This window comes from Apodemus sylvaticus, chromosome 2 (assembly GCF_947179515.1).
Source record: "Apodemus sylvaticus chromosome 2, mApoSyl1.1, whole genome shotgun sequence".
Taxonomy (NCBI): Eukaryota; Metazoa; Chordata; class Mammalia; order Rodentia; family Muridae; genus Apodemus; species Apodemus sylvaticus.
Window position 1 is genome coordinate 42,005,143 of NC_067473.1, and position 24,482 is coordinate 42,029,624.

At 35.3% G+C, this 24,482-nt stretch overlaps 1 protein-coding gene across 1 annotated transcript in view; it reads left to right on the plus strand.

Annotated features, from left to right (window-relative positions):
• Positions 1–24,482, plus strand: part of Cftr (CF transmembrane conductance regulator) — a 170,083-nt gene that overhangs the window by 56,301 nt on the left and 89,300 nt on the right. Inside the window, exons 4-11 of the mRNA XM_052173280.1 lie at positions 3,650–3,865; positions 9,107–9,196; positions 10,021–10,184; positions 10,973–11,098; positions 14,415–14,661; positions 16,377–16,469; positions 18,001–18,183; positions 22,986–23,177. Of these exons, the coding sequence (XP_052029240.1) occupies positions 3,650–3,865; positions 9,107–9,196; positions 10,021–10,184; positions 10,973–11,098; positions 14,415–14,661; positions 16,377–16,469; positions 18,001–18,183; positions 22,986–23,177 (1,311 nt within the window). The remainder of the gene's footprint in view (positions 1–3,649; positions 3,866–9,106; positions 9,197–10,020; positions 10,185–10,972; positions 11,099–14,414; positions 14,662–16,376; positions 16,470–18,000; positions 18,184–22,985; positions 23,178–24,482) is intronic.

The window sequence follows — 24,482 nt, forward strand, 5'->3', positions numbered from 1 at the left end:
GCTCACTCAAAACACAGGCTGCCTTTCAATGTCCCAGAGTTTTAAAATATTTATTTTTTACTCCAAATGTTCTTTGTAATCTTTCATAATCAAGGATGACTTCTTAGAAATAATTATATATGTAATTTATATATAACATACAATAATATATAATATTATATAATATATAGTATATAATATATTATACTATACTATATATGTATAATACAGTATGATATTTAGTGTAGTTTCTAACTTGTCTTTGGATGTCTCTCACGTTACAAAACAATCAAGATCATAACAGCTTAAAAATAGAAAAAGCACATTTGTCTCAGTGCAGGAATAGACAAACTGATATGTTTGTAAGAAGGCATGTTTGTTAGTATTTAGAACAAATGAGATAATTATATGATATGTGTAGGAATAAATATAAAAATACTTTTAGGTTTTTGAAAAAATCACATTATGATGACCTTTATATGACATTTAAAAGTCATATCTATGTCCAATTTTCTGAGTAGCCACCACACTAATTTCCAGAGTGGTTGTACCAGCTTGCAATTCCCCAACAATGGAGGAGTGTTCCTTTCTCCAAATCCTCACCAGCATCTGCTCCCACCTGAGTTTTTGATCTTAGCCATTCTGACTGGTTTGAGGTGGAATCTGAGGGTTGTTTAGATTTGCATTTCTCTGATGACTAAGGATGTCAAACATTTCTTTAGGTATTTCTTGACCATTTAAGTTTTTTCAGTTGCAAACAGTTTTCTCTGTTTAGCTCTGTATGACATTTTTAATAGGGTTAGTTGGTTCTCTGGAGTCTATTTCTTGAGTTCTTTGTATATATTGGATATTAGCCCTCTATCAAATATAGGATTGGCAAAGATCTTTTCCCAATCTGTTGGTTGCTGGTTTTGTCCTATTGAAAGTGTCCTTTGTCTTAGAGAAGCTTTGCAATCTTATAAGGTCCCATTTGTTGATTCTTGATCTTAAGAGGATAAGCCATAGGTGTACTGTTCAGGAAAATTTCCCCTGTACCCATGTGTTGGAGGCTCTTCCATACTTTCTCCTCTATTAGTTTCAGTGTATCTTGTTTTATGTGGAGGACATAGTATTACCTGTGGACCCAGCTATACCACTCCTGGATATATTCCCAAAAGATGCTCCAACATATAACAAGGGCACATGTCCCAATATGTTAATAGCAGCCTTATTTATAATAGCCACAAACTGGAAAAAAACCAGATGACTTTCGACAGTGGAATGGATTCAGAAAATGGTAATTTCACAATGGAGTGCTACTCAGGTATTAAAAGCAATGAATTCATGAAGTTCTTAGGCAAATAAATGGAACTAGAAAATATCATCCTGAATGAGGTAACCCAATCACAAAAGAACACACATGGTATGTACTCACTGATAAGTTGATATTAGCCCAAAAAGCTCAGAATACGCAAGATACAATTCACAGACCACATGAAGCTCAAGAAGAAGGAAGAACAAGGTATGGATACTGTGGTCAATCTTAGAGAGGGGAATAAAATCCCCACGGCAGGAGATACAGAATCAAAGTTTGGAGACTGGAGGAAAGGCCATTCAGAGACTGTCCTGCCTGGGATCCATTCCATACCAAACCCAGACAGTATTGTGGATGCCACGAAGTGCATGCTGACAGGAGGCTGATATAGCTGTATCCTGAGAGGCTCTGCTAGAGCCTAACAAATGCAGAGGGAGATGCTCGCAGCCCACCATTAAACTGAACATAGACTCCACAATGGAGGACTTAGAGAAAGAACTGAAGGAGTTGAAGGGGTTTGCAACCCCATAGGAAGAACAATATCAACTAACCAGAGTTCCGAGTGTCTCAACCACAAATCAAGGTGTACACATGGAGGGAATCATGGCTACAGTTGTATATGTAGCAGAAGATGACCTTGTTGGAGAAGAGGCCCTTGGTCTTGTGAAGACTAAATGCTCCAATGTAGGGGAATGAGAGGATGGGGAGGCAGGAGTGGGTAGGTGGGTGGGGGCACACCTCATAGAAGCAGGAGGATGGGAGATTGGATAGGGGGTTTCTATAGGGGAAATCAGGAAAGGGGATAACATTTGAAATGTAAATAAAATATCCAGTAAAAAAAATCATTTTTATGCCTTATCACCCTGAATGTCTCTGCTTAGTCTCTAGTATAATTCAACATCTAAATATGCTAAAGACATTTAGCTGTGTAATAAAAATATGATGCATATGTAAGATGATGTACAATAAGAAATATTTTATATACTTTTTAAAAATCAAGTTTTATTTATTAGATATTACAAACAATTGGCCTATTATAACTAGGTAAGAGGTTAGAAATTCTTTTTGATACCTGCCTTTTCACTTGGCATAATTCAAATCCATTTCAAACACGGTATGTAAAAGGAAAGATTTGTATCTCATCTTTGTGATTATCTTGGAAGCTTTTTCAAAGGTTTGAATCTTTTATATTCAGAGCTTTTAATCATACTGTTATGAAATGAAGTACTATATAGAAAGTAGAGAATGGACAGGTACACAAAGGCAATGATCAATGACAGCTAGATTGTAATTCCTTTGGGGATGAAGGTGACATAGAAAAAAACATGGTCATATTCTGGGACTGGTGGGGCAGGTAGTGTTGGCACTTGAGATTTGGGAAAAGCTATCATAGAGAACAGTGAAAACCAAATCAACAGGAAGAGGTAGGATTGCTGGACTGCAGCAGGGTGGGTGAGCCAGGCTTAGCGATGCACATGGAAACACAGCCCCTTTCATTCATGTCACATCTGTATTAATCTTCTTGCAAGATTTAGTCCTAAGTTTCTACTTTACTAAGTTATCATAAAACAAAAATTGGGAGATAATGTCTTTTCCTCATTCAAAAGCTATTTATCTAAATGGATGAGATTTTAGGGTTTCTGGGTTCAAGTTCATCCATGTACACATCCATGTACACAACCAACAGCTTGGTTGGTAATCAGTTTTGAACTATTGAAAAGTTTATGGGTTTGTTGGAAAGTTGCCCAAGGTAGAGTGCTCTAGTGCACACCTTACTGAAGTCCATACCCAGATCTACACTAGTAAAGGGAAGGAACAGTACCCAGGGGACTGGTTTTAAATGCCAGTGGTGTGGCATGATCTTCCCCCCTGATCCCAGCTCCACTCAGTGGTAGTAGTTTTGAGAAGCTCTTCCTTCAGAACATAATGCCATGGCTCAAAATACTTAGAGAAAGTCTGTCTTGCTTCCTTTTGGCCCCCACTTCTTTATCTGTCTGCATAGTGAAAACAGTTCCTACACGGACTGAGAGGAGTTGTGAAATCCTCTGGGACATATTTTAGGAATGGTTTTGTGACATGTAGGCATTACTAATTAATGTACCACTTCATCAAGTACCCCTTTAGAATATAGTCACTATTCATGCAGGTTTTAGTGAACATCTCACACAAATTTGTCTCTAAATGACTTTTGCTATAAACTAATAACCCAGTCTTATTTAAGAGTACACACAAAGACACCATCAGTATTTTCATAAATTGTCTGACCTTCTCCGTAAAGTTATTTTAAATCTTTTGTAAAGATAAAATTTTCATAATTAAAATGTGAGGGTATTTTAAGAACAGGAAGTGAAATTTAATTACTCTTTTCTCCTGCAGGAAGTCACCAAGGCTGTCCAGCCTGTCTTGCTAGGAAGAATCATAGCATCCTATGATCCAGATAACAAGGTGGAACGTTCCATTGCCATTTACCTCGGCATAGGCTTATGCCTTCTCTTCGTTGTCAGGACGCTGCTTCTGCACCCAGCTATTTTTGGCCTTCATCGCATTGGAATGCAGATGAGAATAGCTATGTTTAGCTTGATTTATAAGAAGGTAAAATTTCGGGAGATGTTATCTGATTGGTCTTGTTTTACTATTTCAGTGCTGGAGATTAAATTCAGAATTTCTTGCATGCCAGACAAGTTCTTTGCTTGGTTTGCTGCACAGTCTCAGGTATTCTACCTGACATGTCTTCCATGCTCTGAATGTGAGCTTGTACAAGAATAGGTATGAATACTTATTCCAGATTTACATGCCTATGAAATAGATGGCAGGTACAAGTATTGTTCTGAGTTATTTATCCTTGATAATGCAAATTGATTCAGTAGACAGTTATTAAATACCTTCTGTAAATTACCTGTGTTGCAGATGTTGTATTTTAGGGGCAAGAATTTGATCATTTTTGTGATTTTTTTAATTCCCATGACTTCACACATAATAGACAAGTGTTATAGCAGTAAGTTAAATCACCAGTTTTTTTTTAATCCACTTTTTCAGTTAAAATAACAAATAGTACAAAACTCATTGACAAAATATCATGAAAAATGCTATATATTTTGACAAATAATAATATATCAGTGTATAATAATCTAAGCAATACATTCCTATCTTAGCCAGTTACTACCGCAGATGGTGACAGTGTCACAGTGGTGACACTCATCCACTCTCCTATTTTGAGTTTGATTTTTGCCATCTAGTGAGTTCTGAAACTTTGTAACATTTTTGAAATAGCATATACATTGAGATTATGTGAACTTACTTTGAGTTTCTGCATTCATTAGATACATAAGAGCCTAGACTCTCTAGGAATTATTTAAATAGATTCAAATGAACTTTAAACTACGTAAATGTTGTCTTAAATTTTGACAAAATTCAAGTCATTTCAATGGCATGTGCATTCACCAATCTGTGTATATGACTTCATTGCTCTACCAAGTGATCAACGAAGGATATATTGGTGGCATTTGGACATTACCTTATTCTTTGCTATTTTCATTCTTTAGTAACAAATTATATATATTTGGCTTATAAGGGCTATGGGTCTGAGATTGACCTCTAACAAGTAATCCATGATACCACTTCAGTACATACTCAAGGTCAATTGTACTATAAAATCTTGATAGCCATACTTTATTGCTTACAAAAGGTTTTTATGGAGGCAGAGAAGAACAAAAAGAAGTCAGTTTATTTCAGTCTCTTATGCTACAAAATCATCAATTCATAAATTCTAGAAAAACATGTTGAATAATCAACAAAAATTTTAGAGATTATTTGGAATGTAGAATCTACAAAACTTGCTAGAAAATTGAACTTTAATAAGTATTTGTTAAAAGTACTTATCATAAAGAAAATAACTAAGCATATGTATATTGCACTAATGAATTATTAAATATGGTCTAATTTTGTTTACCCACAACTTTCTACTATAGGTGCTATTATCTTTCTTTCAAAGAACTTAAAACCTATAAAGAAAGATCAGTGAAAATAGGTACTTCAGAATAGTTAAGTCCCAGTCTTGGAAAGTGGTTTCCAAGTAATTATGTAAAATGAAAGTATGGAAACATAAGTTTGAGGCAAAGTACATATGAAGTAAAGTAAGGGTATGGGTAATTTGTAATCAAGTACTTATGTAAAATTTAGCACAGATCTAGTAATACATGTGCTAAATAATTTTAGAGGCATTTGTGAAGAGTTAGAAGCTGTTACATATATATTTCCCTCTCAACATCAACAACTTGTGACTGCTGATCATTTAGTTTATCTTACAGACCACATTTAACTTCCTATATTGGCGTGTCACCGAAGCGTATGAGTGAATCTTCATGGTGTTCTAGTTGGTCCCTAGTTACACTTTGCCTTTGTTCTTCCGATATCTTATATCATCAGCCCTATCCACACTGTTTCAGGTTCATGGCAGGAACATATAGGATCCTTCCAACAATATTTGCAATTTATAGTTGATAAGTTCACTCCCATAAAAATTCTGAAACCAAACACATTATACTCAAAATAATGAATACAAACACAAATTGAACTCTGCCAATTAATTCAAAGATCACCAAAATAACTGAGTACATATTTACTCTGTGCTATGCATGAAGCTCCATGCTTTAGCCTGTGCGTTACTTTATCTGTCACTGAAATTCCTTCTAAACACATGCAATCTACCTCAGTGAGTTCTCCCCCTCTTCTTATTGCTCTAATATTTTGTAATTACCTACACTCATCCCTTCTTCATCGTTGCTTCTCTAGATATATCTATTGCATTAGTTCTACCTCTTTAAAATCTTTCATACTTTTAAATCTGAATTATGATCCCACTCTACTTTCTGCCTTCCTTAACTAATTTATTGTGAATATTTTTTCTAGGTTTCTCCCAGGCAAGAATTGTATCTTAATATTAAGTCCTGATGTATACAGGACAATGGTTTGCATGTATTAAATACTCCACAAATACGTGATGAGTTGAAACAAATGATAAGTGGGTGCTTTGCTGCCAAAGCCATTTAACAGAAATACGTTATTAAATTTCACAGGGCAAGGATTACTCTTTTTCATGATCATAATTTATCTAATAAGTTAAAACATTAATTTATAGATGGGTAAATAATATGTTTTAATCAATGATCTTCCATGGTTTTTCCTTTGTAGTATTTGAAGACTTTGTTTTTTTAACATTAAAAATACTGATTCAGTTATTCATAACATACTTGGCTGAATTTAAGTACTTTTGTTCTAAAGAACTAGTGAAGGACTTTATGAAAAAAATAAGACAAGGATTCACTGCCTTAGGTTTCATCTTTTATTTCTAAATTCTTAAATATTTTTTATTGTTTGACATCTTTAAATATTTACATAATTAATTTTAGTTATTGGCATCTTCAGTTTCTCTCTCATTCCCTGTCTTACCCCTCTGGAACTTGTAGCAACTACCCTCCAACTTTAATGCCTTTTTGCTTGTGGCTCATATGAGAGCATAGGGGGAGGTTACTTAGCGGAGGAAGAGCAGCTTATATGTATTGCAGATGTGAGAAGAGACTGTGACAACTCCTCCCTAACAACCATGAGCCTGCCCCACCCGTCCTAAAATGTTTCACCATGTACAGATAACCTCAGCTCTAATGGGTTCATGATTGCAAGTGATATGTCTTGTAGCAAAGATGTCTGTCTACTGTCTCTTTCTCCCCCTTAGGTCTTAAGCTCTCCATGCCCTCTCTGCCATGTACTCTGAATCATGGTGGAGTGATACAGCCTTCCCATTTGTGACAAATATTCTACTACCACTTATTTGCACTGGTTAGGTTTCTGCAGTCACCAGGACCCACTGTAGTAAGAAACTTTTTTGATAACAGCCAGGTGCAAGCTCTATGGTATAAACATGAGTAGTGAGAGGGTATCTTGATAGCATGACCCCTTAGCAGAGTAGCAGTTACTTAGATACCCTCTGCAGTGAAAGACTTCCCCAGTCAGAAATTCTTAACCAGGGTTACAGAACCAAATAACCCATTTGTGGAGCAGGCCATAAATACAATCAGAAAGCAGTTAGTCAACTCCATAATAATCATACTTATGATTCTTTGTATATTTTACAAAGATATGTGATTAATATAGCTTGCAAGAGTCACAGCTGGGTAAGGCTGATGATGCTCTTTCCCCCAGCAACTTGCATATGCCTCCGGCACTAGGAATCAGTAGGTTAGAAGCTTACAGTTCAGTTCCATGCCCTGTGACCAAAGCATACAATACCTTTAACAGCAGGTTCTTACCATCAGGTTCTGGTAGGCAACCAAGAGCACTGGGAAAAGCCCGTGTTGTTTAGGGTACCTCTGAGATCCCCCTTGTCAGATCCCCGACCCAGTACTAGGAGTTTTGTTTGATTATTCATGGTATCTGAGAGGAATATCATCTAAAAGAATGTCTCTATTCAAACTTTTTAAAGATTACATATATTTCTTAGAACTGTACAATAGTAATACTCAAACGGTAAATTTTGAACTCAAATATATATATAGTTTTTATACATGTTCAACTATTAACTAATTTCTCAAGGCATGATTTTATATATATATATATATATAATAGGCAAGACAAACACTAATAATAATGTTTAAAAACCTCTATATTAAATCATCTTGATAATTGCAATTTGGGACACACCTCATTACCCATCGCATGGCATATGCTTCCTTACATTATCTTTGACAGAGACAGATTATGAGTAAATGAGCTCTGCCAGTGTATTTCTGTATGCTGATTAGATTATATTATTGCAAATTCTGTTCCCACCTCATAATCCCATGTGGAACTCCATTCTGTGAAAGCTAGTTTAGTTAAAACTAGGTAATGCCATTTCTGAGCCACTCATCAGAGAGAATGCCTCAGCCACCCAAAGTCGAAAGAAGATGACGTCACCCTACTGCTTTTTAAACTCTCGCACTTCATTGGGCCACTGGACATCTCTCACTCGTCCAGTGAACCTGGCTGTCTGGCATGCATTTATAAAGTCATAAAATGGTACTTTTTAAAGTAAGCTTATAAAATGGTAGTCTTTGAGATGCCCTTTTTCATATATCTTTGGTTTTAGTTATAGGAGTTACTATTACTTGCTACACTTCTTGCTGTCTACTGTCTTCCCATCCTGTCCCATGCATATGGAGCCCTCAACCTTGGCCTCCTTTTTCATGCCTTACGTGTAATACTGTCCTCCTCCTTCTACTCTCTCTCCCCCTCCTCCTCTTCCTCCTCTTTATCATCCTCCTCTCTCTCTCTCTCTCTCTCTCTCTCTCTCTCTCTCTCTCTCATGCCTATCTTACTTTTGTCAACATATTGTTACACTTAATATTCTAAAAATGAATAAAATGAATAGCTGAGATCTTCACATAAGGAAGAACTGGTAACATTTGTCCTTTTAGATCTGGCTTACCTAACTCAGTGTAATATTTGTTTCTGTTAAAAAAAAAAAAAGTAAAACGAATCCCTAAAACTCAAACAAAAACACTCAAAACAACAAAAAAGATTCAATGTTACATTTTGAAAATGGGAATACAATATCATTCTTATTGTCAAAGACAAAATGTTTCTATATGACAGAAAATATCCAAATGTAAGTATTTCAATAAATTTGTTTTCAAATTGAATATTTATAAAGCTGAGAAAGTATAAAATTAAGAAATTTGGAACAAGGATGACCCTTCCTGTTATGATATATGCAGTCACATCTTACTAAAGTGTTACTTGTGGATACATTTTACCTTTGTTTATTGATATTACCTAACTTCCCATTTTTTCTTTTAGACTTTAAAGTTGTCAAGCCGCGTTCTTGATAAAATAAGTATTGGACAACTTGTTAGTCTTCTTTCCAACAACCTGAACAAATTTGATGAAGTATGTACCATTGATTTAATGTTTTATGCATTTTATTAGAAATCAAACAATTCTAAAGAAAGATTTAGCCTGTATCAGATAACAGTGATAAGTAGTAATGTCCCACCCATAGCAGGTTTGGCTATTTCTGGAAACCGGGAAAGCTAGTTGTGTAGCAGAGCACCATTCTGAGGTCAGGTAAAATTGCCCAATTCAAACATACCTCAGCTTGCTCTTAATAATGTTTTTCAAAACTTAATCCTTATCAGACTTAGCTTGCTTCCTTTTAGTATAATACTTTAAATTGTTATGTACTTTGGCTAAATATGATACTCAGTAATTCTTGTTCTGTGCTGTCTTGTGTCATAAGTAAATTCAAGGTCCTTGAGGACAGATACGGTGTTTTTTTTTTATCTTTGCATTTTCAGTATTTAATAGAGCAAATGTTAAATAAATTACTGTTGAATTGAGTACCAGATACTGTGTGTGTGTGTGTGTGTGTGTGTGTGTGTGTGTGTGTGTGTGTGAGAGAGAGAGAGAGAGAGAGAGAGAGAGAGAGAGAGAGAGAGAGAATATGTGTGTGTATAATAAATCTCTTAGGAGAATCCCTTGTTCTCACATGTTCTATATGAGGATACAAACTTTATTTAAAAAGGACATTAATAAAACCTGGTCACAATGCATCAGTTAATCTCAATACATAAATTGTAGTATGCTCAGAACCATGAATTTCTTCACTGGATAAATCTTCAGTGCTCATTTCCTTCCACATGTGTCTTTCTGCTTGGTTTTTGATGGTGGAGTGTAATATGCCACTTGATTTTCTCTGTGCTTTTGTTTTTCAGGGACTTGCCTTGGCACATTTTATATGGATTGCTCCTTTACAAGTGGCTCTTCTGATGGGGCTTCTCTGGGACTTGTTACAGTTCTCAGCATTCTGTGGCCTTGGTTTACTCATAGTCCTGGTTATTTTTCAAGCTATCTTAGGGAAGATGATGGTGAAGTACAGGTAGTGATCTTTGTCAAAGCTTGAAGGAATTTGAATTGGACTTCTCTAAGCCCTGACAATAAAACCATGCCATATCACTTAGAAGGGATTATTTTAATTCTGTAAATAATTCTTTCTATAACAAAAGGATAATTGTTTTTTCTATTTGTCTACAGAATTTCTTTGTGCATGATTTAAGGTTCAGTAATTTTTATATTCATAAAGTTTAGGTAAAATGGATATTGTATTTATATGAGCTGGAAAGAAATGCCTAAATTTTATGTGGAGCAAACTGGTCTCTTCCTCTCCATATTGTAGGCCATCCTACCAAAGCTTATATTACTTTTATTGGTGATATGAGCTATGTGATGTGCTTATTGCAGAAAATTTGTAGTTTGCCTGTTTGAATATGATAGAAAGTTGAAAATCTGGAGATACAGTTTTTTTTTAAGTTTGTATATACTTTCATTTGCTTCACACAATGGAAGTGATCACCTCTTAGAGACTTTGTAAAGGATTGGATTAGAGATATTGTCCAAAGTTCATCTAATGGTGGGTATCTGACACTTTTTTTTATGCTGTAGACCAAGCTGATCTAGAACTCAGAGGTCTGCCTGCCTCTGACTCCTGAGTGCTGGAATTAAAATGTGCTCCACCTGGTTAGAATTTTGTTTGTTCCCAGCTGTTTAATAACAAAATGTTTATCTATGTAACAAAAATATGGAATTTCTTAAAATTTTGAATAGTTATTAGTAGATAATTAGACTTGTTTTTGTTATTAATTATTTGATCAATTGATTGATTTACAGAGATAACAGAGCTCCAAAGATCAATGAAAGACTAGTGATCACATCAGAAATTATCGACAATATCTATTCTGTTAAGGCATATTGTTGGGAATCAGCGATGGAGAAAATAATTGAAAACTTGAGAGAGTGAGTTGACCTAATTGAAATACTGCTCCAATTTTATATTTAACATTTAAAACTGACCACTCATGTGGATTTTCATCTTGTCTGCACTTTCTAAAACTCAAGTGTATTTCCTGAGTTTTATCATGGTTTATACATCAGCCACATAAATCATTTTGATGTGCAAATGTTTTCTTTTGTTTTTTGAGACTGGGTCTCTCACTATGTACCCCTGGGTAGCATAGACCTCAGTATATAGACCTAGAACTTAAAGGCATGTGCCACCACACCTGTCCCTGGCTTATGGTTTTACAGTTGATTCAGTTCTTTTGTAGTACATGAATAGTTATCTCTTATTAACGATTCTCCTATACTAGTTCATAGTTGTTTCATACCCTTTATGTAATTAAACAATGATGAAGATGCTGTGAGCTAATTGAAACTATAAGTGGAAATATTAAAATATATCGTTGTGAGAGAAAAGAGTGATCTTACATGACACTGTAATTCAAGTGTTATGACTTACAAAGAGTGGGGGGCAACCACGTTTGGACAACTTGTGCCTGTTAGTCTGAGCCTGAAGAACAATGACAAAGGAAAGTCTCCTAAGTGTTACTCACCCAAAATTGCGTACACGAGGCTAAGTCAGTCCTGTAACAAAGGCAGCTCCTGAGATGGAGTCTTTGCTTCATGCCTGTGTGTGTCTTGTCTTCTTTCACGTCAGATAACCTTTTACAGATCAGTAAAGATGACCTCTGATCCCTCCACAAAAAAATACAGCACAGGCTGATACATAATTACCGAGATAATTTTGGGTAAAAGAAACATGAGCATTGCTTGAGTCATGTACCATTTTTCTTTAGTTGACTTCCCTGTTCTACCAACTACAGTCAAGGAAATATTTTAGACTTCTGAGAGTGGGTGCACCATGAAGGATACTACTAATTTAAAGACGTGGGGTATATGTGTATTTCACAGGCAAAAGGAACTGAAGAGTGCTCTTTGCAATGGTATGAATTTGGACTATTTTCTATTCAGGCTTCTGGAGGCCTGCAGACAATAGTAACTGATCCACAGGTGTGTGATTGGAACAACAATGGAAAGGCTGCAATGTTAAGTCCTTTGCCGTGTAAATAGAAAGGGCCGAAAGAGTATTTATTTTCCAAATAGTATTGCTCACCTGTTTTTGTTATGCCTTTCAAGGTAAATCCAGGAAAGGAATTGCATTTTCTTTCCAGAAACATCCTTAAAGATCTTGGGGAATTGTTCAGTTGATAAGAGTTGTTTTTCGCATTAATAAGTTGAGTGCTCCCTCACACTCTGTCACAGTCATGGCAGGGTTTATGAGGTTGTCAGTATCCAGTTTTCTCAGGCTTCGCAATCAGCTCTCAGAAGGTCGTTCCTGTGGCTGACAGTTTTTTGTTTCTTTTTTGGTTTGGTTTTCTTTATTTGACCTTGGTATTTTACCCTTCTTTCCCTCACATGATGAAATCCATCTTTCCTATTCTCTATTTCGGGTTGGTTAATTCTAATAGCTAGCGTTTGTCTGCTTGTAACCTGTTTGATACAGTATGAAACTGTTTCCTGAAAAAGCTTGAGAGTTCTGACGTAAAAAGGAAAGCAAGAATTGCTTTACTCCACAGAGCAAATACAATGTTCTAGGAGAGACTGACGGGATGCTCTTTTAAGGACGATTACCTCAGCCTAGAAACCTATTGAACTGGGCCAAAGGCTATGCAAATGTTCTTGAAAAAAAATCTGCCTTTTATTGCTTTTTAGCTATAAAGGCATTTTCAATTTTTTATAAGAAACTGATAGAATTTTTTATGACTCATAAAATGTTAGGGATTTTATAATAGTTTCTAGATGATGCTGTTAAGTGTTTTCTCATTGAGCGATTATTCTTTTTCCTATGTACTTCTCACTTTTCTGAGCTGTTCTAATATATTTGAACAATTTTGATACTATACTACCATTTGTAAAGAATTCTTTACTTTTATAAATACCAGCCTCATCAATATATTTTTAATCTATAGAAGAAAAGGGATACACATTGCCCTTTATCTTCTGCTATGCTGTCATCTAAGCTTAACTACATCTTTACAAGGGAAATAGTATTTTTTCTTTAGTGATGGAATCACTTTTAAGTAGAGGGAAGAGTGGCTTCCTTTAAACACAGGTAAGACAGGCAGAACCCAAATACTAGTCCGTCTTCAGTACAAATTTATTGAAAGATAAAACACTACAACTCATTAATTAGGCTAATCACAATATAAGTTATGTACATTACCTCCATCAGTGAGCTCAATAATATGTTTTCTTTGAGAACTTAAAAAATATTTTTTTTTAGTTCTATCACTTGACAATAACACTTGTTTCTCTGGATTAGAGGCACGTGAAAGCATGCTGTCTGTATGTCACGTCCTTCCTGCACCAGGCTGTAGATCAGTTACTCTTCCTTTCAGACAGAGCCTTCATTTTGTGTTCACCACTGGTCTTTGCCCACACAAGAACTGGTTGTTTTTTACAAGTGATTACAAGTGGCTTGAAGTTTTATGGCTCCCGGAACAGTGGTGGGGTTGAGGGCAGTATTGTTCTCCATTTTCCCTTTGTCACCATCTTCTGTGATTCTTGCTTTCTGCCCATTAAAGCATTTTACCTTGTCATGTATATGTTAAAAAAGTAAATACCTCCCAATTGGAGTTCAGACTAGAACAGACTAGAGGATTGCTACACTGCAATGAAAGGGAATAGGAGGGAGGAGCTACTACTCCCTGCTCTTTGAAGAACCACCAGCAACTCAATCACTTGGTCTTTGACTACAGAGTAGCTCCTGGGAGGCTAGTGCAGCATCTCAGCACCAGTAGATGTGACAGGGGAGAAAATACCCAGAACACGTTTCTCAGATGCTCTCTGTCCGTGTTAACCTCTCCTCTTGATAGACATACCTTGTCAGTGCGATTTAAAGCCAAGCTAGAGTCTCAAAAATGCTAAGAATCTGATCGATAAATACAAAATTTCCCTTTTGTTCATAAAGCTTGTAACATTGTTTTCCCTTCCACTCAACATTTCAAACATTAATAATGAAGTTACTAAAATTACAAGTTTTAAAGATATAAAAATAATATTCAATTAAATATATTTAGATAATACAATTTAAATTAATTTGAATTATTATTAAAAATTTAATTATGATAGTAATTGAAGTTCTTGGTTGTTTTATGTTAACAAGTATTCTGAGGCCGAGAAGTTTCATAACTTGCCCAAACTTTGGACTGTATATTCAGATTTTATATTCTAACATACTTGATAATTGAAAAAAATCTTCTTTTTCCCACAGGGCAGAACTGAAACTGACCCGGAAGGCAGCCTATCTGAGGTTCTTCACTAGCTCTGCCTTCTTCTTTTCAGGGTCCTTTGTAGTCTTTTTATCTGTGCTTCCCTACACAGTCATCAACGGAATCGTCCTCCGAAAAATATTCACAACCATTTCATTCTGCATAGTCCTGCGTATGTCAGTCACACGCCAATTCCCCACTGCTGTACAGATATGGTATGATTCTTTGGGAATGATAAGAAAAGTACAGGTAACTTTCGTGATGATATACTTACATGATTTTAGAAACATTTTAGAATTTGTATAGTGGGAAAAAATCTCTAAAATGAATTTCTTGATTTGGGATTTATTACGTAGATTTTCTCTTTTCATTTTCATATATAGTCCCATGAGCCCTTCCAGTGAGAATCTAATGAAATAAAATCCTGGGAGATTTTGTAGGTCAAATGAATTTAAAATAATTGTTTCTGTAATCTAGAAAGTCCCATCCAAGGAATCTGTAAATAGATCATTCCTAGGCAGCATGAAAATATCCAAAAACATTGAAAATAAACTTTAGCAGGAAGTTAAAAAAATGTTTTAAAGATATAAAAATAATATTCAATTATTTATTCAGCCAACCCTGGAATGCTCACCTTATAGGACACTGTGCTTTCCCATGGGGCATTGTTATGTTCCAAGAACTTCATCTCCCAGCATGCCAGGAAGTTACCTGAGCCCTGGGCAGGTGGGGCTTACAGCTTTATTTTGAGCATTACATAAGAAGTAGCTTATTCATAACATATTGAATAAAGTTCTGAGACAAAATGTCTTATTGTCCAGAAAGTAAATCATTATGAAGAATAAATGTAGGGGCGGCAGGCTGCTCGTTAAGTGGCTGATGTTACAAATAACAGGCTAAATGCCATTTTAGCTTTTATATCTCTTTTACTTGGTCTTTAAAACTTTTAAATTAATTGATGGAAATGAGAAGTAGAGAGATATCATTTGTACCTCTGTGCACAGACATCCATATGTATACACATATATGTATTGAGTGTCTTCTGGAGGTTTGAGATTATCTAGTAATTTGGATTCCTGCAGTTAAAGCAACTGGCCTCAAGCGTGTGTCCCTGCCCAGCTCATCAGATCTTTTATAGCCTTTTCTACTCAACATTTCATCTTCAAGGTTAAATGAACTTGAGCTGTGTGACTAGAGCAGTTACTGAAACATAGAATCATAGTGGCTCTATGATGAATCTTATTTCTCTGCTGACATCACTGTAGTTGGGTGGAGGAATGAGAGAAGAAAGATGGAGAGAAGGGCAGAGATGTAAGAGGAGAAATGGGAATATCAATGAACAGTAACACAGAAATATCTGAAAAGAGAAGGAAATGAGACAACTCAATAGAAGAAGGGGGAGGGGCAAGGAAGAAAGACAAGAGGCCAGGCGAAGACTTTGGTGCACAGATTTAAGCCTTATGCTCTCCACCTTCCCTAAGAACCATACGGTTTGAACTCTCTGATGGAGGCCTTTTGCAGAGAACTGAGAAGTAGTTCTATGAAGTCCTTCTCTTCCCTTTATATAGAGGAGCAATGATTGTGAAGTTGCTTGTAAAGAGAATGTTGAAAAATTTGTTGTTCTTTTCATTTGTACTAGCCTTGAACTGACACATGAATAAATTGTCAGGGTTTCATTAGAAATTCATATTCCGTATAAAAATATAAGAAAGAAACAACTGTACACTGATATCTAATGTATAAAACTAATTTCATATACTAATATATTTCAAGAATGTATTTTGACTATGATGAATCCTGCTACTTGGTACTTTAAGACAATTGTAACAATTTATTAGGAAACAACTTCTAATTTAATTGTTAAAATCCATACAAAACACTGTAATTTAGAGCATAAGAAGATATAACAATACATTTTTGCTATTGTGATTCTACAATTGAGAGATTTGGTCTTCATTGACTAGGATTTTCTACAGAATCAAGAATATAAAGTACTGGAGTATAACTTAATGACCACAGGCATAGTCATGGAGAATGTAACAGCATATTGGGAGGAGGTGAGAATTTCTAAATATTATGACTTTTTAAAATATGTAAAAAATTGAGCTTTTTCCTTTTCACGCACCTAAATTTCTACTTAATAAAATATAAGACTTGAAAGATACTGTATCTGATAGGGCTATAAAAAGGGGCTATTCTCTTTTATAAAGTGAAAAGTGGGGAACCAGGAACATTAAATGCAACTTATAGTGCCTTTATTTCTTTAAAGTCATATAATTGATTTCATATAATGGGCCAGGAAGATGATGCCTTCGATACTAGATTTAAATCCTTACTATTTTTATCTTTGCTTTTGTGGTTCTCTTTTGTTTCAAGACATCATCGTTCCTTTTAACGCCATTGTTTGGATCTGGTTTTTCAGATTCTGGAGAGTACCTTAATGTTATCGACACAGTACTACAGAGGCAGTTGTTTCTGTAGGAAGTGAGGCAAGAACAATTGTGAGGTGCAAGTGGATCATAAGTAGCAGACAATGAATTCTCAGGCAGGTTAACTTTAGGAAAGAGAATCTTTGGATATTGTGAACTTAAAAATAGATTCACTTAAAACTAATCACACAGGTTTCACAGGCTTCTTCATGATCATTATTTGATGCTATTTATTTTGCTTTGGAGACAATATCTCAGTGCTTCCATTGGGCAATAGAGAGGCAAGCAATTTTTTTTAATTAATTTATTTTTTTAAACTCCATATTTTATTCCCCACCCACCCCCATCTGCCCTCCAACTGTTCCACATCCCATACCTCCCTCTCACCTGTCTCCACTTGGATGCCCCCCCCCCAACCCTACCTGACCTCTATAAACTCCCTGGCGCCTCCAGTCTCTTGAGGGTTAGGTGTATCTTCTCTGAATGAACGCAGACCCAGAAGTCCCCTACCGTATGTGTGCTGGGGGCCTAATATCAGCTGGGGTATGCTGCCTGTTTTCCCTCCACCCCGCACATACTCTTGTACAGAAAAATTACTTTGAATCCACTAGCAGCTTCATCACTTGTATTTGTATCCAATGACAAATATTTGGAGTAAATCTTAGAGGACTGGGAGTGAGTACTGCTTTGTAATTCCCCCCTGTGAGCTAACTGTGGCTTTTTGCTGAGCCAGTGTATAGTTTAAGAGAAGATTGTAAAACTGGCCTTATATATTATGCTGAAAATTAATTAATGTTTATTTACCAAGTCTGTAGGAAAAAGGGTTTATGTGTATACTTCCTTATAGACTAGGTGTACACACACACACACACACACACACACACACACACACACACACACATTAGCCATTAATAATATGAAATTGAGGCAATGATAAGCAAAAGTCTAATAGAGATCTTGTTCTCATTAAATATACCTATTTCTCAAACACATTGAACCATACTCTCCAGAAACCACGTGCTTTATAGGTATATATTATAAATGAAATAGTATGTATGTATTTTAATGGATCCTGTACCATGTATTTTTTGCACAGATTGCACATAAAGTTTTCTGTGGATAATCTGAAAACATTATTATCTTTAATGTGTATCAATAGGGATTTGGGGAATTACTGGAGAAAGTACAACTAAACAATGATGACAGAAAACAATCCAGTGGTGAGAACCCACTCAGTTTTGGTCATCTCTGTCTTGTGGGAAATCCTGTGTTGAAAAACATCAATATGAATATAGAGAAAGGAGAGATGTTGGCTATTACTGGATCTACTGGATCAGGAAAGGTACTGTCTCTCTTTAAATTGATAATTTTTGAGAAATTCATACACAAATACTGTATTTTCATAATTCCTGTCCCCTTTCCAGTATCTAACTCCTTCCATGTACCCTTCCTCACTTCCATTCAAATTCAAAAGTATTTTGTTTATTATTATTATTATGTATAATGTTCAGGATCTATTTTGTGTTTTATATATTACATGTTTTTAGGACTGATCACTTAAAATTGGATAACCTATCAGAGAGTTCATTTTTGGAGAAAATTGATTCTCCCTCTCAACAACTTTGCCTGTAACTTTTCATCTAGGGGATGGAGCTTCATGAGATACCCTCATCTACATTTTCATGTCAATTGGTAATGTCATCATGTAGAACTTGTTTAGGTAACAGGATTTTTAATTTTTCATAGGTGTAGAATCTCATTGTTTAGGAGATACTATCTAGCAGTAAATATGCCTGTTCTCTGGCTATCTTTTAGCCCCATCTTCCACAATTTTCCCTGAGCCTTAAATAAAGAGCTTGCATTGTAGATGTATCAATCAACATGGTCAATTCTTCTGTGACTAGCTGTAGATCTCTGCAGTACTTTCCATCCAGTGCAAAAAGATGTGTCTCCAAAAAGAGGTGAGAACTACGCTTACCTGTGGCTATCAAGATAAATATATAGAACCCACTTAGAAATTATATTAGTTTACAAAATCGCAGTAGTAAGATCTCCTTTAAGAGCTATGACCTCTCCAGCTGTGGGTCTACATTACTAGATTGAATATTCAATATATGAATTGAATACTCTTAATGATTTGGCCTTAGGTCTAATCAGGCAGCTGTTAATTATCCCTAAGATGCTACAGTTAAACCATTGATGTTGTATTTTGCCAAGACATTAAATTTTTTTTTGCTTGGTTTTTGTCTACTTATTCAATATCATTAACAATTTAATTTACTATTCGTTTCTCCTTTTTCTCCAGTTTGCAGCATATGAAATATTTCAGAGACATTCATATATGTATGGAATATCTGGTGCAATATATATAATGTGTAGGAATTTTGAGTATACTAATGATTCCTTAAAATATAAGTTGTTTCAGTAATGATTTCCTCCAGGTTTTAGTTATTCACATAATTTCTTATGACTTTTTTGTATATAACTTAACATTGTCATACATATAGATGTCTTTCAAGAACTATCCTTTTAACCATTCATTACAACAGATCTATTTTCAGAGCTGTTAAAAAAAAAACCCCTGGTTTAGATTTGACCTCTCTATATACATATTTGACTTCTCTATATATGTGGGATTTTATTGGAAGACCCAGTTTTGATTTTTATATATTATTAAAATATGTTAAATGAATGTTAAAATGTTAATTTATCCAGTGGCTATGTTACTCCCCACCCAGGACTAAGAACAACCAATTATGATTTGGAGAAACAGCTGAAAAAATCGAATTGGCTACAAGTGAAAGGTGCTCAAAGATGTAATTTCCCTGCCAAGAGGCTTTCTCTTGATGTCTCAGATATGTTATCATGTAGATAATGATGGATGCTTGTTTTCTCATCGTTACCTAGATGATACATTAAGGACCAAAGAAATAAAATTTGACTGAGTCCATGCTTTGAGCAGCAAAGTACTTGGTGTGGAGATCCATAAAATAAATTCTTGTTGCAATCAGAGTGTTGTTTTAGAGTACCTTTCAGTAATACAAATATATGTTTTTAATCCCTAAAATTCTGTTTCAGAATATGAAACAATAGGAGAGGAAGGATGGGAAGGAAAAAGAGGAGGGGAAAAAAGAAGGATGAGGCAATGCTGTTATAAAACAAAAATGAAAATTAAGGATCACAGGAACTTAGCCTATATGTCTCCTGAGAGACTTCATCCAGCAATGGATGGAAACATATGCAAAGGCATACAGCCAGACATGAGGCTCAGCTCAGAAAGTCTTATGAAGGTTGGAGGGTAGGATTGAACTAACCAGAGGCTTCAAGCACACTACAAAAAGGTCTTCAGAGTCAACTAACCTGGGCCCATGGGTAGTCACAGAGATCAAACCAACTAAAGAGTTTGCATGAGTTGGTCCTAGGCTCTCTACACACTTCTTATAGAAGATATGCAGCTTGGTCTTCATGAGGGTCCCCTAGCAATTGGACCAGGGGCTGTCTCTGACTCTCTTGTCTGCAGTTAGATCCCCTACCCCCTAGCAGGACTTCATTGTGGAGGCCTCACTGGGAGAGGATGCATTTAATCCTACTGAGACTTGATGTCTCAGAGCAGGCTTGTACCCAAGGTGGGTTTCTCTTTCTCTGAGGAGAAGTGGAGTTGTAATGGGGGTAGGGATTTGTGAGAGAGGGACTGGGAGAGGGAACTGAAGTCAGGATGTAAAGTGAATAAATAAATGAATTAATTAATGAAAACAAAAATGATTCTAAGATGGAATTTGTCTTACTGTTTCTATTTTATATTAATATCTCAAACAGGGATTTTAAGAGTTTTATATGAGATTTTGGAAATAAAATAGCATAAATTTTCTAATCACTGTACATTTTGCTTATTTTTCTCTCCAATTGTTTTCTTATATATGACATAGGCATTTTATTTTGTTTTATTTTATATATTTAAATACTGAAAAATCTTTATTGCTCATTTTTTAATTAATTATTTTATTTATTTACACCCTCCCTCCCAGAATTCTTCATCCCGTTCTCCCTCCCCTTTGCCTCTGAGAGGGTACCTAACCCTGGGCATCTCTTCTCTGGGACATCAGCTCTACAGGATTAGGTGCATCCTCTCACACTGCAGCCAGACAAGTGACATGGGCATTTTAAATAAAGTAGATATAGTTTTATATTCTCTTCCTACAGAAAAACTTGCTCCTCAGGGTGTTATTTTTTTCCTCATTTTCTGATATGGGATTAGAGATAGTTTTCACTATTAAAAGAAAACGGTACCACATGAATCTGAGTAGCTAATGCTATAAAAGACACAGGCAACCTGAAAGCACACTTTCTGCTTAGGAGAGAGAGGGTATTAATTGTGTTACACAGAATTTTTAAAAATGAATTGTTTGTGTACTTAAGACCAATACATGAACTATATATAAAAATAACTTTGGAATCACAAACTGTTGAACTTATCAGTAGTTAACCCTCAGGCAATTCTATGAAACATTAATTAATAACTAATTAGAATCTTGGACTGTTCCTGCCTCTCACAGAAAATTGCTGTGAAGGCAGAGAAAGATCCAGGTTTACTTCTGATTAGGGAATCTGACAACTTCCTCAGAGAGACTGCTGTTTTGTAATAACAAAAAAGAAAAATTATCACTTGTCTGGAAAATTATCTAGCTATAATATGTTTTAAAATATTACATTGAAAGTTAATTTTATACCTCTTAATTTGATAGTTTATTTAAATCTAAAGTATATCCTAATAATCTTGTATGTTATACCCTTATATATTTACAGAGATTTTATATAGATATCTTTGGAGTGATATGATTATGTATTGAAGTTCTATAGTCCTTGGTTATAGAAAAATTTACAAGATATGTAGTTAAGTAAGAAAAGAAAAACAAAATTTTTGTGTGGTATGCTATATTGTACTCAAGGATACTAAAACTACATTATAATTTTCCATAAAGTCTATATTTTGTTCTACTGGATTTATTTATAATTCTTGTATATGCTTCATATTTCATTTATTCTTTACACTTTCTTCATTCATAGGAGATCAGATAAAATCAGTATTTTTCCTTCTCCTGCTACCTATTTTTCTTTTTACTCAATGGTAGAGTAGATTAAGAGCACTTTCTGTGTAAGCACGGGGACCTGAGTTTGAATTCCAAGCTCCCATATTAGGAGTACCCATAACCCTATGTTGAGAGGCTGAGACAGTTGGATCCTAGGAGTTCATTGGCAGCCAATGTAGGTGAAACTACAAGTTTCAGTTCATTGGGACACTTGGTTTACCTCAGAGCAATAAGAAGAGACATAGAAGATACCTAATATCCTGCTCTGGTGTTATGCACACAGAAGGGCAGAGGTGCCCACATGTTCACATTGTAGCGCGCTCTCTCTCTCTCTCACACACACACACACACACACAAACACACACACACACACCTTGACATCCAGCTTTTTTTAAGGAGATTAACAAATTCTCTATACCATATTCAGATCTGTCACCTGTTTTATACATACTTGTTTTTTACTTAGGACTACTCTAACAGGTCACATAGTGTTTAAATTCTTTTCTTACGTTTTTATACTAATAAAGTGAAAGTACTTTCTTATTTTGCATGAATAATATTGATAAGTTTGTTTAATGATAGTTATTTGGGGTTATCTCTTAGTATATCATAAACATTAAGAAAGGCTATTTGAATATGCTTTTTTTTCAGATTAATCTCCCTTTAAAAGAAAAAGATAATGCTGAATCTATGTTAGTTCATTGTGATAAACATACTCATATAGTTAGAGCATAGTGGCAGCACCAAGCCCATGAGCTCTCAACAAGTGTTCACTGGCACCAATCTCCTACCTGCAAAGGGATCCCAGGGGCTCACTTTTCAAGCTTCTTTGTGAAGCTTGATCCTGCATATAGCATCTGTGTTGCCCAGGTCTCTTGCATTCCCTTGATATTTTTTATGCCTAGAAAAGTACCTGTATCATGACATACTAAAACATCTTTAATCAAATGAGTTTATAGACTCTTAAAACATTGGAAGACTTCTGATTGAAATGATTGGAGGCAAGAAAAAGATAAGTTATTTGATCAAACAATTTAGCAATTGTTTTTATTTGTAGACATCACTCCTGATGTTGATTTTGGGAGAATTGGAAGCTTCAGAGGGAATTATTAAGCACAGTGGAAGAGTTTCATTCTGCTCTCAATTTTCTTGGATTATGCCGGGTACTATCAAAGAAAATATCATCTTTGGTGTTTCCTATGATGAGTACAGATATAAGAGCGTTGTCAAAGCTTGCCAACTACAGGAGGTAAGCATATTTATGAAAAAATGCTGATTGTGTTAGCTCCTTGTGTCATTGTTGTGATAAAATACCTTGACTACTCACCTTGAGGAAGGAAGAGTTTATTTTAAATTCTGTTCGGGGAGGATATAGTTCATCTTGGTAAAGGACGGGCAGGAATGGGAGAATGGCTAGACATGTTGTACCCATATTCAGGAAGCAGACAGCCAATATGAAGTGGGAGTCTAGGCTACCAATCTTCAAGGCCCACTTCTAGTAGCCTACTTTCTCTAGTAAAGCTCTTCCTCCTAAACCAGTGTACCACCAACTGGGGATAATGTGTTCAAACACATGAGCCAACTGTGGGTATTTCACATTTAAGCCACTACATGGATTATGCTCATTCAGTCTTCAGACTAACCAAATTACACACTTAGTTCTCTATTAAGTTAATGCATAAATATCAAGAATCCCGGTAGGATTAAGCTGGAGGAGATGGTTCAGTGAATAAAACCATGACTCCTACTTTAAGTTAGAAAATTTATAAATAGATGCAGTTTATTTTTAAAGTATGTTTGGATTTTGTAAAATTAAAAATTCCTTATGCATGGGGTGTGGACTTCATGACTGCAATCCCAATACTCAGGAGACTGAAGAAAAAAGCGCATGAAGTTGAAGCCAATCTTGGCTATATAATGAGTTCTAGGCCTGTCTGGATCACATGGTAGGATGGATCATACTGAAAACAAACAGGCAAAAAGTCTCTATGAATTCAATAGTAATAGTTTGTGTTTACTTTGAGACCACAGTGAAAAGAGAAGCTATCCTAAAAATTGGGTTAACCTTGAAGATATCCATGCTTTTCCAAAAGTCCTTCTTTTACAATCAGGAGGTTGGTGTATTCTGGGTTTGTTACCAGATCTGTTTTTAGAAGAGATTTAGATACCCATAGAAATGAATTTACAGATGGTATTTTGAGTAACCAAAGCCAATCTAAAAAGTATACATAATCCAAATATAACATTTATACATTACTACTAATAAATTTAGAACTGTCTCACATCCATGTGACAAGTATTTACAGCATTCTGAACATGGGTAGTTCACTGGAATGTTTAGATGAAGAAGATAGTGTATTTTTTAAAGCTTTATAATAGGATGGCCTATATTAATAATGGAAGATTATATGGTATGTATATTATATCTCAATAATAATAAAAGAAAGAGAAATAAAATATATTATTCTTTCTTTTAGATGCAAGGACTATTACAATTATTTTATAGTGTATGATTCAGTGTTTTACTATCCAGTGTGGTACAATGAGGTTCTTT